General features: G+C 41.6%; 1 protein-coding gene across 1 annotated transcript in view; it reads left to right on the top strand.

The window, feature by feature from the left end:
• The first annotated feature begins 12,568 nt into the window (after positions 1 to 12,568).
• rragd (ras-related GTP binding D) overlaps positions 12,569 to 16,156 on the top strand; it is a 38,538-nt gene continuing 34,950 nt past the window's right edge. The window contains exons 1-3 of the mRNA XM_020487697.2: positions 12,569 to 12,882; positions 14,959 to 15,104; positions 15,537 to 15,683. Coding sequence (XP_020343286.1) covers positions 12,741 to 12,882; positions 14,959 to 15,104; positions 15,537 to 15,683 — 435 coding nt within the window. The 5' untranslated portion in view covers positions 12,569 to 12,740. The remainder of the gene's footprint in view (positions 12,883 to 14,958; positions 15,105 to 15,536; positions 15,684 to 16,156) is intronic.

Raw genomic sequence — 16,156 nt, forward strand, 5'->3', positions numbered from 1 at the left:
GTTGTTTTGGCTCTGTACTCCAGCACTTTGCATTTGAAATGATACAATGACTATGAGGTTAAAGTGCTTTAGCCAGCATATAAGGTTTCTTATTACATTCATGGTCCTTCGATTCTCTACAACCTTAATCCTACCCCTATTTTTCATACTGTTTATGTACATTTGTACAAAACGTGCTGTAATTTGTAAACGATTCACATGATATGGATGAGAATACTCTGGAATTAAAGATGACAGTCTGCCAGTAGCAACCATTATTTTTCATGGTCCTTTCGAGCTGGATCCAGATAACTGCTGAAGCCCAAGAATGACAGTTAACAGAGAAGATTCTCCACAAGATGTGGTCCGTCCGCGTCGACCAGCTCACCTGCCACAATATCTCGAAAATTGGGCGAAGGCTACAAGTCAAGGCACAGACTACCACACACATCCACATACCACTCCTACGAGGGAGAGCAGCTAGAGGGTTTTCTTGAGCAGTCAAAGTGGCCGTCTTCCCCTTCAACAACTCATCACCGGTCCAAGTCACCACCCAGAGTGATCAGCAGAATAAAGGACAAAGGCCTCAGCCTTTTTATTAGTTACTAATTCACCGAGTTCCCACCTCAGGCTAACCTCAACCAGAGATCGCCAAGATCAGCGTTGAACCTCAGGATCAGCATCTGACCTCAACCAAAGATCACCGTCGACCTGAGCATGGATCGCCAGTGACAACCGGAAAGGTCTCACTGCATTTACACAGCCAGTGTGACGAGATTGATGTGCTCATTGAAGCAGTCCAGAAGATGGAAGGTTCCTACAGTCCATGTGACCACCGTCGCAGTACTTACTTGATGGACACTGCCAGTTGTCACCTGAGCGTCTCAGCCAGTCCTTCAATAGTTCTCTCCTCTTACAACTGAAAGGCGTCTTAGAGTGGGAGTGCAAGGACCTGTGCCACCAAGCTGACATCATTGACATCATCATCCAGCTCATTAATGCCAGATGTCGAAAGATTATTATTTATTTTTTAATTGAACCTTTATTTAACTAGGCAAGTCAGTTAAGAACAAATTCTTATTTACAATGATGGCCTACCCCGGCCAAACCTGGACGACGCTGGGCCAATTGTGCACCGCCCACGGCCGGATGTGATGCAGCCTGGATTCGAACCAGGGACTGCAGTGACGCCTCTTGCACTGAGATGCAGTGCCTTAGACCGCTGCGCCACTCGGGAGCCCTAAATGCTTGAGACACAGCGTCATTCTGCATCAGCGTCAACATTAGCCCCGGTCTTGGATCTGACCCATGCTGTGGAGTCCCTCACAGTGGTGCTACAGCTTTCTCCAGGGCCAAAAGGAGCTACCAGAGTTCGCTATGGTGGAGCACCCTACCACTGTGCTCCAGCTGACCCCAGCCATGCAGATCCAGCCGGTTCCAACAATGGAGCTCAAGTTAGTAGTGGGGCCTACTACACCGGCTCCTGCCATGGAGCTTCAGCTCGCTACTCCCACAACTGTGCTTCAACCAGCTCCTGTCACAGAGTCTCAACTGGTTCCCACAGTTGTGCCATCTCCAGTGACAGAGGTTCTGCCGACCCCTGTTCTGGACCCAAGATTTATCCTTACCTCTCTGCCTATTCGCGTGCAGGAAGATCTACAGCCTTCTTCAGGGACGGAGGAGTTACCACAGTTCATCCTGAGGGAGAACCCTACACCTACTCCAGCTGACACCTCTGGATGTCAATTGGTCCATAATGCGGGAGCCCTGTCTGTAGTTGCTGAAGGCGCCATGACCAGCCCTGCCACTCAGACCTCTCTGGTGGGATCTGTCTACTCTTACCTTCGACATACAGCCTACTTGCTCTCCAAAGACGTCTCCCTGCTCCTCCCTGGGAGCCCCCTCCAGTCTCTGCTGCAGTGGCTCGGTCAGTATCTGCTGTCCAGGCCGTGTCAGTCCCTGCCTGGTGGAACCTGCCGGTCTCAGCCCTGGGGTTCTTGCTAGCCCCTCCAAACTGTTTCCTGCTAGTTTCAGCCTTGGGAGACCCTGTGGGCAACCCTCCTGACGTCCCCATGAGGGACCCTCCTGACCGAGGTGTTCAGTGTCCTTTCGTAGGAGACACTTCACCTTTTGCCCTACTAGGTCCTAAGTCTATAGCGCCAGGAGGTCAAGAGTATCTTAGCCCTGAGTTTCCTGATTCCCTAGTGGCTTCACAGTTTCTGGCTGAACAGGGGTGGACAGGACTCCTGCTCCTCCCCTGGGACTTCTTACAAGCCCTCACCATTGAGGTACTCATGTTGCCTGTTCCAGAACTCCTTCACAATCTGCCCTGGCCATACCAGTTTCAGTCGCCCTGGTCTGTTGACCACAAGAACCTTTGTGATGGGGTGGCCAGGTTCACCAAAAGACAGGCCCTCTTTTGGACCAGTCACCCATCTGGTCTACATTTCTGCCTCTCTGTATGACCACAAGTATTCACGTCATTCCTCTCAGTGACTGTCTGCCCTTGCTGCCCTTTGTTGTTGATTTCAAATCTGTACAACAAATTTTTGGGCGGTTATTAAAATGGCCAGCTTCAGTTAGCTGATTCTAGATTCTAGTCAGGCAGCCTTAGTCTCCTATTCAGAGGACCCCCACTTTTGTTAGTGTCTTCTTGGTCAAGGTGACGTCAAATAATTATCACTACATCTCGTTCAGCCTATCAGCAGTCTTGATTCCTGCAACTTCAGTTTCAGTTGGTCTATGTCCCAGCACGCTGGGTGTTCAGAAACGTGCCTTCCACATCCTGATGAGCACTTCCACATTTTCCCCTCCTGCTGAACTTATCCTCCTGTGGACTGAATCCATGTATGTCTGATGTTTAATTGTGCATGAGTCTAAACGACCACATAGTCAATGTCAGTTCTCGCTGGACATGATTCTCAGTTATCTGAACCATGAGTGGTCAGATGTGTGTGTGTGTGTGTGTGTAAAGGTGGACATCTTTTTCCGTTAAACTCTCATTAACCTGGACATCCGCCTCATCCTTGTTCTGACCGGACATTCTCAAGTGGTTGCTACCGGCCTTAATCCAGCACCTAAGGTTTCTTATTACATTCACGGTCCTTCGATTCTCTACAACCCTAACCCTACCCATATTTTTCATGTGGTCTGCTGCATATGTATTAAAGTAGTCCAAAGTTTAGTATTTGGTCCCATATTCCTAGCATGCAATAATTACATCAAGCTTGTGACTCTTCAAACTTGTTGGATGCATTTGCTGTTTGCTTTGGTTGCGTTTCAGATTATTTTGTGCCTAATAGAAATGACTGGTAAATAATGTATTGTGTCATTTTGGAGTCACTTTTATTGTATGTATGAATAGAATATGTCTCTAAACACTTCTACATTCATGTGGATGCTACCATGATTCCTGATAGTCCTGAATGAATCATGAATAATGATGAGTGACAAAGTTACAGTCACACAACTACCAATGGTCATCTACAAGGCATTTATTCAGTGATTTTCTTCTTTGTCTAATAGATGTGTTTATTCATTCACTAATGGATGAGTTACAGAAAAATAAAAGGAGAGAGAGACTGCAGTTCCTTAATGTTTTGAGAGTATAAGTATCTCTCTCTCCCGCTCTCTCTGTTTTCTTCTATTGAATTCAATATAAAACCTTCTGTGTTTCTCATAGAACGATGCCAGGAGTACTTTATGTGGATGCTGATAGATTTCCAGCGTCTGCTTCATTTGACAGTGCAGCTTATGCGTATCATTCTGCCAAGAAGTGACAGGCCTTAGGCAGGAAATAGGCGGGACTTTCCAGCCTCCAGTGGCGGTGGCTATGTAATGTAATTCGACACCAGAGTCACTTGTTACTACAGCTCATAAACTAAGACCCACTCGCTGGCTGAAGACTCAGATTTAGGAGAGAATAAACATTGATAAAACAATTTAAATACACAGAGAGTCCCTGAATTGACCTTTCACAGAGGATTATTTAGCTATTATGGATTAATCCAGTGTTTCATGTTTTAAATGGCGATTTACAAGCATTTTGCTACACCCGCAATAACATCTGCTAAACATGTGTATGAGGCCAATAAAAGTTGATTTGATTAGCTTGACGGCTATTAGCTTATGTGTTATAAAAGCTAATCTAACAACTTTTAAGGCTATTGCAGGTTGATACCTGGGGCGGCAGGGTAGCCTAGTGGTTAGAGCGTTGGTCTAGTAACCGGAAGGTTTCAAGTTCAAACCCCTGAGCTGACAAGGTACAAATCTGTCATTCTGCCCCTGGACAGGCAGTTAACCCACTGTTCCTAGGCTGTCATTGAAAATAAGTATTTGTTCTTAACTGACTTGCCTAGTTAAATAAAGGTCAAATAAATTTAAAAAATATCTGTTCCTCTGAATCCCCCCCTTCCATAATTAGGCCTAAGTGATAATTAAACTACTATTTAATATGACATACAGACAAAATATGAATTGGCAGCAGTAGGTTAAATCTGTTTCTTTTTTTTGTCTTTGTTTTCTCCCTGCCTCGACTGCATCTGATCTGTCAATGCGCCGACATCATTTCTCAGACCAGAACTTTTAGAAAATAAGTTGGTTCATTTTACACGTTTAGCAGCGTCAGTCTCAAGAGCCTTTTTTTGTCTCTTTTTAGCACCACCTTTCTGTTTTTTATGATCCATGTTCTGGGCCGACTGATGAGTCTCAGCAGGTCTCTTTGCTGATGTGTGTTTGAATTTGAAGGTGAATTTTTGCCTGACCCCTTTCTCAATCAGAAAACCAGGCCGGCCAATTTTGAAAGAAGGGGTCCATCTGCTGCCCACTGATGAGGCAAATGCTTAATTAAATGATTAAGAAAGAAGAGAATAACATCTTAACAGGCCAGTGGGCAACTGGCCATGTCCCTTTCTTTTGTGATTTAAATGTTTTATTTTGTTTGGTCAATTTTGAACAGTCCACCCAACAAAAATATGTTTCATCTGGCATTTGCCAGAACTGCCAGATGGCCAACCCACCCATGATCGCTTTGCGTGTCTTTAGAGATTATTTTTTGAATGTATTATTTGAGGATTAGAGAGGCAAGCCTCCTCTCTCAAGATACCCTACTGTGGACTCAGTAAAATCAGAGATTTGCTGCATGCTATACAGTGGGTATCATAAGTATTCACCGCCCGGGAATTTTTCTTACATTTTGTTGCATTACAAAGTGGGATTTAAATAGATACATTTTTTGTCATTTATCTACATAAAATACTTAATTATGTCAAAGTGAAAAGAACATTTTTCAAATGTTTACAAATTTATACAAATGTAAAAGCTAAACTAAATGTTGAATATTTTTTACTTTCACAATCACTATGTCAAGGAAATGTAGTATTCCTTCTAACAAAAGGTATCGACAGTTGAAGTCGGAAGTTCACATACACTTAGGTTGGAGTCATTAAAACTCGTTTTTCAACCACTCCACAAATGTCTTGTTCACAAACTATAGTTTTGGCAAGTCGGTTAGGACAACTAACTGAAAAACTACTTTGTGCACGACACAAGTCATTTTTCCAACAATTGTTTACAGACAGATTAGTTCACTTATAATTCACTGTATCACAATTTCAGTGGGTCAGAAGTTTGCATACACTAAGTTGACTGTGCCTTTAAACAGCTTGGAAAATTCCAGAAGATTATGTCAGGGCTTTAGAAGCTTCTGATAATAGACATCATTTGAGCTAATAGACATCATTTGAGTCAATTGGAGATGTACCTCTGGATGTATTTCAAGGCCTACCTTCAAACTCAGTGCCTCTTTGCTTGACATCATGGGAACATCAAGAGAAATCAGCCAAGACCTCAGAAAAATAATTGTAGACCTCCACAAGTCTGGTTCATCCTTGGGAGCAATTTCCAAACGGAGACACATTCTGTCTACTAGAGATGAACATAGTTTGGTGCGAATCAATCAATCAATCCAAGATCAACAGCAAAGGACCTTGCGAAGATGCTGGAGGAAACAGGTACAAACGTGTCTATATCCACAGTAAAACGAGTCCTATATCGACAACCTGAAAGGCCGCTCAGCAAGGAAGAAGCTACTGCTCCAAAACCGTCATTAAAAAGCCAGTCTAAGGTTTGCAAATGCACATGGGGACAAAGATCATACTTTTTGGAGAAATGTCCTCTGGTCTGATGAAACAAAAATAGAGCTGTTTGGCCATATTGACCATCGTTATGTTTGGAGGAAAAAGGGGGAGGCTTGCAAGCCGAAGAACACCATCCCAACCGTGAAGCATGGGGGTAGCAGCATCACGTTGTGGGGGTGCTTTGCTGCAGTAGGGACTGGTGCACTTCACAAAATAGATGGCATCATGAGGATGAAAAATTATGTGGATATATTGAAGCAACATCTCAAGACATCAGTCAGGAAGTTAAAGCTTGGTCGCAAATGGGTCTTCCAAATGGACAATGACCCCAAGCATACTTCCAAAGTTGTGGCAAAATGGCTTAAGGACAACAAAGTCAAGGTATTGGAGTGGCCATCACAAAGCCCTGACCTCAATCTTATAGAAAATTTGTGGGCAGAACTGAAAAAGCGTGAGCGAGCAAGGAGGCCTACAAACATGACTCAGTTACATCAGCTCTGTCAGGAGGAATGGGCCAAAATTCACCCAAATTATTGTGGGAAGCTTGTGGAAGGCTACCCGAAATGTTTGACTCAAGTTAAACAATTTAAAGACAATGCTACCAAATACTAATTGAGTGTATGTAAACTTCTGACTCACTGGGAATGTGGTGAAAGAAATAAAAGCTGAAATAAATCATTCTCTCTACGATAGACATTTCACATTCTTAAAATAAAGCGGTGATCCTAACTGACTTAAGTCAGGGAATTTTTACTATGAGTTTACATGTATTTGGCTATGGTGTATGTAAGCTTCCGACTTCAACTGTACATATATTTCAGGATGTTGTGTATCCTTGGAAAAAATCTGAATTCATGTAAACACAACAGTTTTGAAAACATAGCTTGTCCCCGAAAAAAGTGCTGTCTTAGCACAACTTATCTCGGGTATGGGGTAAATTGAGCATAGGGACAGGGTAAGTTGATCTGCCTTGGGGTAAGTGGGTGATGGTGTCCTATAACAGTGGGTGATGGTGCTGGTAGGTCAAAGTTTAATTCATGGAATGGGGGTGTGGTACATTGTATGTCTTAAATCTATGCCTGCTTTCAGGTATAGATCTCTCTGTTCAATATCACTTACCTACCATTTGTTGACCAGTTGTCCGGGACAAGGACGTTGCTTCAATGTGCCAATTCATAGTCCAGTTCTCTGCATTTGAGGCTACTAAGTCCATGAAACTGCTCCGCAAGATTCTTTATATTTTTAGCAAGCTCAGACTGACTCCATGTCATCAGATAAGACCTTGTGTTCCTCTACCACTCTATCATAGCTTCTCTTTCACACAGATACATATTTGTTTTCTTTATTGTCAATGTACACCTCAGTGTCATTCAGTCCATTTATGGTTATATCTTGCTTCTCAAATGGACTTCTTCCCTTCTCTCACTTCCTTGGCTGCTTTCAATAATCTCAAGGGGGGCTAGACCCCTGCTTGTTTTATGTGTGTATACACAGTGCTCGATGATGTCTGCTTGGTAACAATACAAATATTTTGTTCATATGCATGACACATTGCAAAAATATGCATATTATGCATAAAGCTGACAAAATGTCATGACCATTTGTATGGGGTTTGACAACCACTATCTTAACTTACCCAATGGCCATTGGCTCAACTTACCCTAAGGCTAACACTTGACTATATTAGCCCACACAGCTACACGGATGCACTTACATGCTAGGTTTAAGACCTCATATTGTAGCTTATAGAGACCCCAACTAATGTATAAAAACAATGTTAAAACAATCTACTTTGGTTTAAATACAACATCATGAAACCTATAAAACAATACATTATTTCGACGTTGTTAAAATCCCACATGATTCATTATGTGCATGGTTTCCCAAAAACAAGGGGTGGGACCTCAACTTACCCCACTCTCCCCTAAGTATTTACCCCCTTTGTTATGGCAAGCCTAAATTAGTTTAGGAACAAAATCTGGTTTTTCAAATCACGTAATAAGTTACATGGACTCACTCTGTGTGAAATAATAGGGGTTGACATGATTTTTGAATGACTAGCCCTTCCTCTGTCCCCCATACATACAACATCTGTAAGGTCCCTCAGTCAAGTATTGAATTTCAAGCACAGATTCAACTACAAAGACCACAGAGCTTTTCAAAAGCCTCATTAAAAGGGCAGTGATTGGTAGATGGGTAACAATAACAAATAAGACATTGAATATCTCTTTAAGCATGGTCAAGTTAATAATTATGTTGTGGGTGATGTATTAGACCACCCAGACACATCAAAGATACAGTTGTCCTTCTGAACAGAGCTGCAGGACAGGAAGGAAACTGCTCAGGGTTGTCACAATGAAGCCAATTGTGATTTTAAAACATCTACTGAGTTCAATGGCTATGATGGGAGAAAACTGAGGATGAATCAACAACATTGTACTGACTCCACAATAATGACCTAAATGACAGAGTGAAAAGAAGAATGCCAATACACAGAATAAAAAATATTCCAAAACATGCAACAAATGCGCTAAAGTAATACTGAAAATGTACAAGGCAAAATAATAAACTTTTTGGCAAAATGTTTGGGCAAATCCAATACAACTGGATAACTGGGTAACTGCCTCCTTTTTTTAAAGCATGGTGGTGACTGCATCATGGTATGGGTATGCTTAACATTGGAAAAGACTGGTCAGTTTTTCAGTGTAAAAATAAACGGGATGGAGCTAACTAAGCACAGACAAAATCCTAGATGAAAACCTGCTTCATTCTGGGAGAGGAATTTACCTTTCAACAGTGGTGGAAAAAGTACCCAATTGTCATACTTGAGTAAAAGTAAAGATACCGTACCTTAATAGAAAATGACTCAAGTAAAAGTGAAAGTCACACAGTAAATTCTACCTAAAAGTAAAAGTCTAAAAGTGTTTGGTGACACTCATGGGGACACTATGTATTGGCATTCTTTTCACTCTGTCATTTAGGTAATTATTGTGGAGTCAGTACAATGTTGATCCATTCTCAGTTTTAAATATACTTGAGTATCAAAAGTAAATGTAATTTCTAGAGTATACTTAAGTATCAAAAGTAAAAGTATAAATCATTTCAAATTCCTTATATTACGCAAACCAGATTGCACACATATTTTTTTATGTACGGATAGCCAGGGGCACACTCCAACACTAAGATATGATTTACAAAGAAGTATGTGTTTAGTGAGTCTGCCAGATCAGAGGCAGTAAAGATCTAGTTGTTTTTAAAATCTGTACCTACAGCGCTGTCATGTGGTCGATATGTGACAGTGCCATATCAAAAGCTTATCTGTAAGCTTTGGAATCAGCGATGAAGCGCAGGTGAAAGGCGTGCCCTGAACTGTCGATGGTGCTGAACTGTCCATGATCCTGAAATCGTTTGATCTCCAAATACCCAGTGACAACCCATCATTCAGGTCAGGTGGGGCTGCTTTGGAAATCGCAAATTCAACAATGAATGGTTTGGAAGGAATCAGTGGCTAACTGCAAGCATTTAAAAGCAATCACTAGCCTGCTATTCAGTGGAGTGGCTGTGTGGTGCCAAAACTGGGATTAAGAAGCTCTTTTCCAAGTTTAAAATGATAACATTCAACATTGGCCATGCTGTCAATAAAGCATGATTTGTGCCGCGCTCAAAACAACTTAACTCGGAAGTGCAAAAACTTGACTTCAGTGAGTTCAAGATAACTGGGAAGTTGGGAATAAACGAGCTCAGACTGGGAAAATAGGTTTTGAACGGTCATCCAACACAGAATTGTAAATCTGGCATCTTTCTAGAGCTACAACCTGAAGATCAATGACATCATCATGATTCAACCTTGTTTTTTTCTGAGTTCCCAGTTGTTTTGAAAGCACCATAAATCCAGAGAATGACAGACTTTGATGACAAAATTTGCCCACGAAGTATCACCGCGCTACCTTCCTTTTCAAGAGAGCACAGCACAACAGGATGAGTCCAAAAATGTATTGTATGCTGCTGCATAAATGATGTAATATGCCAGGGAGATATGTAAACTGTAGCTAAGAAGTAATACCAAGTGTATGTTGTGTAGTAAGATGTTAGTAGCCCATGTGCCTAATAATTTGGTCTGTTTACCCCTGTTAATTTTGCCTACTGTTCTGACTTGGTGGTGCACATGTAGTCTATAACCTGTTTTAGAGAAATGCAATCATCGAATATTGTAAGAGCTTTCATTGTCTGCTTATGTGCCCCCTTTATTTATCCTACAGTTCTGACTTGGTGTCCAGGTAGAACACTGTAAGAACTGCCCATGTTCTGAATTCCGTCTCTGTACATTTCAACAGTGCCAAACAAATAGTTATATTGACTACGTCCATCCTAGCTCACTCATTAATGTCTTAATCGAAATTACGGATTGTCTGTTGTCCGCTTGTCATCCCCTTATGCCATAGTTTGCACATCTCAATTGTCAGCAGAAACCACATTTGTTTAAGTAAGTCAGCCATATCAGATGTGTTTTTTAAAAGGCAGTAAATGAGGCTGAATGAACAGTTTCGCAGCCAGACAAAGCTCCGCTGATAGCCAGTGTTGAGATGTTGGGACAGCTTTATGTAGGCTCAAACAGTTTATGGGCACCGCTTGTCACCGTTATAGTGCAATTCATGTATTGTTTAGTGTTGTGTTGTGTAATGGCTTTTGCTGGCATGCATTCGTTTTTTTGCTCCACCAAGATTTACATGCTAAAATCTCCACTGGTTCAGTACATATTATAGAGATTAGTCCATTCGTGAGCCCAGATCATTTATTTATAAATCCAATAATTTGATGGTTCGGTAGTTAGGTTTCCAATTGGACTCCATAGGCCAGCATACAGTAGCCTACCTTCAGAAAGTATTGACAACCCTTGATTTTTCCCCACAATTTGTTGTGTCACAGCCTGAATTTAAAATGTATTAAATTGAGATTTTTTTTTGTCTCTGGCCTACACAAAAAAAAACATAATGTCAAAGTGGAATTATGCTTTTTTTAAAAATATTTACAAACTAAAATGAAATTCTGAAATTTCTTGAGTCAATAATTATTCAAACCCTTTGTTTTGGCTAGCCTAAATAAGTTCAGGAGTAACAATGTGCTTAACAAGTCATACAGTAAGTTGCATGGACTCACTCTGTGTGGAATAATAATGTTGAATATGATTTTTGAATGACTGCCTCATCTCTGTACCTCGCACATACAATTATCTGTAAGGTCCCTCAGTCAAGCAGTGAATTTCTAATAGACTCAACCACAAAGATCAGGGAGGTTTTCCAATGCCTCGCTTTGTCGGGCAGCTATTGGTAGGTACAAATAAAGAAAATCAGACCTCGAATATCCTTTTGAGCATGGTGAAGTTATTAATTACACTTGGTGGACTGTGTATCAATACACCCAGTCACTACAAAGACACAGGAGTCCTTCCTAACTCAGTTGCTTATAGAGGAAGGAAACCACTCAGAGATTTTACCATGAGGCCAATGGTGACTTGAGGCCAATGGTGACAGAGTTGAATGACTGTGATAGGAGAAAACTGAGGATGGATCAACATTGCTGTTACTTCACAATACTAAACTAATTGACAGTGTAAAGAAGGAAGCCTGTACATAATAGAAAATATTCCAAAAGATGCATCCTGTTTGCAACTGGGAACTAAAGTAATACTGCAACAAATGAGGCAAAGCAGTTCACTTTTTGTCCTGAATACATAGTGTTATGTTTGGGGGAAATCCAATACAACACATTACTGAGTACCACACTCCATATTTTCAAGCATAGTGGTGGCTGCATCGTACTATGGGTATGCTTGTAATCGTTAAGGACTGGGGAGTTTTTCAGGATAGAAAATAAAACAGAATGGAGCTAAGCACAGGCAAAATCCATGAGGAAAACCTGGTTCAGTCTGCTTTCTACCACATGCTGGGAGATTAATTCAACTTTCAGCAGGACAATAAACTAAAACACAAGGCCAACTCTACACTTGAGTTGCTTACCAAGAAGACAGTGAATGTTCCTGACTGGCCTAGTTAGTTTTGACATAAACAGACTTGAACAACTATGGCAAGACCTGCAAATGTTTGTCTAGCCATGATCAACAACCAATTTCACAGAACTGAAATAATTTTGAAAATAATAACTGGCATTGTGTGGAGATGGGTAAGAAAAAAACATATTTAATACATTTTGAGTTTAGTCTGTAACACAATGTGGAATAAATCAAGGGGTATGAATACTTTTTTAAGGCACTGTATGAGCTCATTCTAAGAAAAATATAGTGTACACATCTCAAGATCCGCACGAGAGAAAAGCTCATTGATGGGACGAGGTGCATGCTATAATTTTGCATTTGCATTGCAAGTTTTGCCCCTGATCTGACTCGGCGCTGGCATCTTTCCAACAAGTCTGAATGCGGGGAATTGTTGCAGTGTTCTGCAATTTCTCTCGCAGGCGGGATGGTATGCTGGCCAGCGAGCATGCTTTATTCACACGGAGGAAGAGGGGGTGAAAGTTCATAATGGTTTGCACATATCAGGTGACAATGCTGTGGAAAAGTTGGTCAGCGTCTGTGGTTTAGCCTAACCAACAGAGACATTTAAGAAAATGACCAGCAGCAGCGAGGGGGTTTCGAAGTACACCGAGGTCGAAGACGAAGAAACATTGGCGATTGGTTATTACGATGACGACGACGACGACTTTGATACATTCACAGACGGGAATCTGGACTGTAGCTGCGAAGACGGAGGTAGTGGCAAAACTTTTCTCCCTCCGCGTCAGGAAGGTCATGAATATATTGACACAATGTTTCATCTTACTGTATCCCAGCTATGTAGACTACGAGGTGAATTGTGTCTAAACCCTTTGAAGTTCACTATTTGTGTGAAATGTTTATACATAGCGCAGCGTAAAATAACCTCCAAGCGCTTTCACACCGAACGCGTTGTCGTTTGGCAGCTACATTTAAATGAGCTACTGTAATCTACTGTGTCAACGAGGCTAGCTAGGCGAAAGCTGTGTTCATATTGAGCGTTGGCCTATGAGAAACGTGTTGGTTTGCATGCGTCATGTTACCTAAAAAGGAATCATTGGTCAGTTTTGACTAGAGAAATTGAAGCCTGTCCTGTTGCGCCTCTGCATATTCACGGATTTGCTGCCTGACATTCAGTGCATCTGAATCTGATTGACATAGTCTTATTACATTTTTTTTGGCATTATTGTTTTTTTTAAAGACTATTTGATAATACCTTTATTAACGTTTAATAAGTGATTACAATCTATGACCATTAAAGAACTGCCAAAATATGTGCATGTATTCCAATAGGTAGCTCAAACATTCTCACAAATCTACAGTTTGTTCTTTTAGATTTATATCCGGATTCTTCTCCAATCTTTAATTTGATGCAAGCAGACTCCCTGTCAGAGGTATAGGACTGTGTGACCTGCAGATAGTGAAATTATGCATTGAAGAGTCAATCCAAATTATACTATTGGATCAAATAAGCTACATAAGGTGTGGAATGTTTGCGTCCCAAATAGCACCCTATTCCCTATCAAACGCACTACGTAGGGCCCCTGGTCAAAAGTAGTGCACTAAATAGAGCATCGGGTGCCATTTGGGATGTTGGTTATGTCTGTATAATTACTCAACTGTCACATGATAGACAGCGCCTCTCTAGCCTCTCTTTCTCTAGTCTCAGAGAGTGTTGAGAAATTCAACGGGGGATTTCATCATTCTCCCAGACAGTGTGTGTTCTGTTAAATGACCAGTCACCACTGTCTCTTACATTACAATGATCTTCCAATAATTCTGCAACAGCACACTTTCATATGCTCAGAGGTCCTTTTTTTCTTCTCTAAAAGTAACAGTGATCTCAATGCATACGCTGCTAATTGCCTAACTGGGCCTTCTCTTCATACCCGCCAGCCAGCCATTTGTCATGAATCATTCCAGTCAGTGAAAGAATAACCGATAGAACCGTTCCGTTTCCCAAAGCTATAAACTACCGAATGCTCTTCAGAATCCATAATATATTACCACTGTGGTGGTCATCTCAACCACATTCCATTACATGAGTGCCAAGTCTCAGTCTCAGTTTACATCCCAAATTGCACCACTTTTTTTTTTTTACAAGGGCCCATAGGGAATAGGGTGGCATTTGGCCGCAGCCTTATAATGTTACAGCATTAGGAAGGCCAGCCCTGTGGTGACAGAATGCAGACCACATTCTTCCCTCAGTGGAGAGTTATCAAGGTCAGAGGAAGCATTTGATTTGGCCAGCTCAGTACCAGGGCCAGAGAAGGCACTGTCCGCATTACAAATGGCACATTTTTCCCTATGTAGAGCACTACTTTTGACTAGGGGCCGCCCATAGGGCATTGGTCAAAATAAGTGCACTAGAAAGAGAATAGTGTGCCATTTGGGTCAGATAAACTGTGGCTCTATGGGGCTGAGGAGATTCCATGCTATATGATACACATCATGCCAACTGTGCTGTCGGAGTGTGAGCTACACTCATGTGGTGTTGGTTGGTCGGTGTATGTGGAGCACATGTTCCCTGAGTATGAGTTGCTCTTATGTATTTAATTGGCTTGCGGTAAAATCATCACCAAGCTAAATACTGGTATGCGAGTAACCAGGAAGTCACCATTGAGGTTACAAGGCCTCTTTCACAAGAGTCCTGGCCAAGAAGGGCAGCTCAATTTTAAAAAACAAATACACAAACCATTCATCAGTCCAGTGCATACACAGCAAAAATATAAACATCGATATTAATAAATACACACCATTGTCATAAAACACATCTCTCCCTCCCTCCCCCAGGTGGTTTCAGTGACCCCCTCAGTGGGGAGGTGAAGCCCAGGATCCTCCTCATGGGTCTAAGGCGTAGCGGCAAGTCTTCCATCCAAAAAGTGGTGTTCCACAAGATGTCCCCCAACGAGACCCTGTTTCTGGAGAGCACCAATAAGGTAAGATGTAACCGAGTTAGATCACACCGTAACCTCACTGCCCAGGTAGAAATGACTCCACTCGTGCTATCGAATTGACCCAACTGGCTGAGATGTTGTCATGGTGCGGTCACAAGACAGAGGATCCCTGGCCTGGTAAAGGACAGTGTTCCGTCCCAGATAGACTATGGAAGTCATTCTGTTAAGCATACACCAGTGACTTTTGTCACACAGGCACTGTTGAAGCTTTTAAATCACGTTTGAAAACCCACCTTTTTCGCCTGGTGATGATTTTACTGGTTTTTTTTAGACTGCATTTTTTATGTTATTTTATACATCTCTTTTTACTGCCTTCTGTTTGTTTTCTATCTCCATCATTGTATTGTTTTACTGAAAAAAGTGTGTTGTGATTTTAAATCCACTTTAACCAAAGTTGAATTTGATTTGAATAAGATCTGCAGAGAGGACGTGTCCAACAGTTCCTTCGTCAGCTTCCAGATTTGGGACTTCCCTGGACAGATCGACTTCTTTGACCCCACCTTTGACTACGAGATGATCTTCAGAGGAACAGGGGCCCTCATCTTCGTCATCGACTCACAGGTGACTACATGGAAACAGTGGTGGCCATGTTAGGGTTTCAAAGTTCCCAAAACTTCCAGAAAATTCTCTGGTTTTCCATAAATCCTGGTTGAAGAATGCCCGGTTGGAGGATTCCTTCTGGGATCAATAAAGTTCAGTTCGGTTCAGTTCAGTTAAATTCAAAAAAGTTCTCAGAACTTTTGAGTGTACAGTGAAAGTAGAAAAGCAACGTCTCCAAGTCTCTAATAGAAACTAGGTTGTTAGATGTGTTCCACACCTCTTTGATAAGGAGTCTTGCTGTGAGAGCTTCAATCAGCAATCGGGAATCCTTTTGGTGACTTGGCTGTCTTTGAACCATCTATGTGTTATTGAAGAGCTAGGGCCAGATCTCATCTAAGTCCTTGGTGTTATGTATTGTGAATGCATCAAAAGGCATTTATGCATTTGTATACAACAATTGTATTAATGTTTAAAGCATGTCTAGAGTGTAGCCT

Source organism: Oncorhynchus kisutch, linkage group LG7 (genome assembly GCF_002021735.2).
Source record: "Oncorhynchus kisutch isolate 150728-3 linkage group LG7, Okis_V2, whole genome shotgun sequence".
Classification (NCBI taxonomy): Eukaryota; Metazoa; Chordata; class Actinopteri; order Salmoniformes; family Salmonidae; genus Oncorhynchus; species Oncorhynchus kisutch.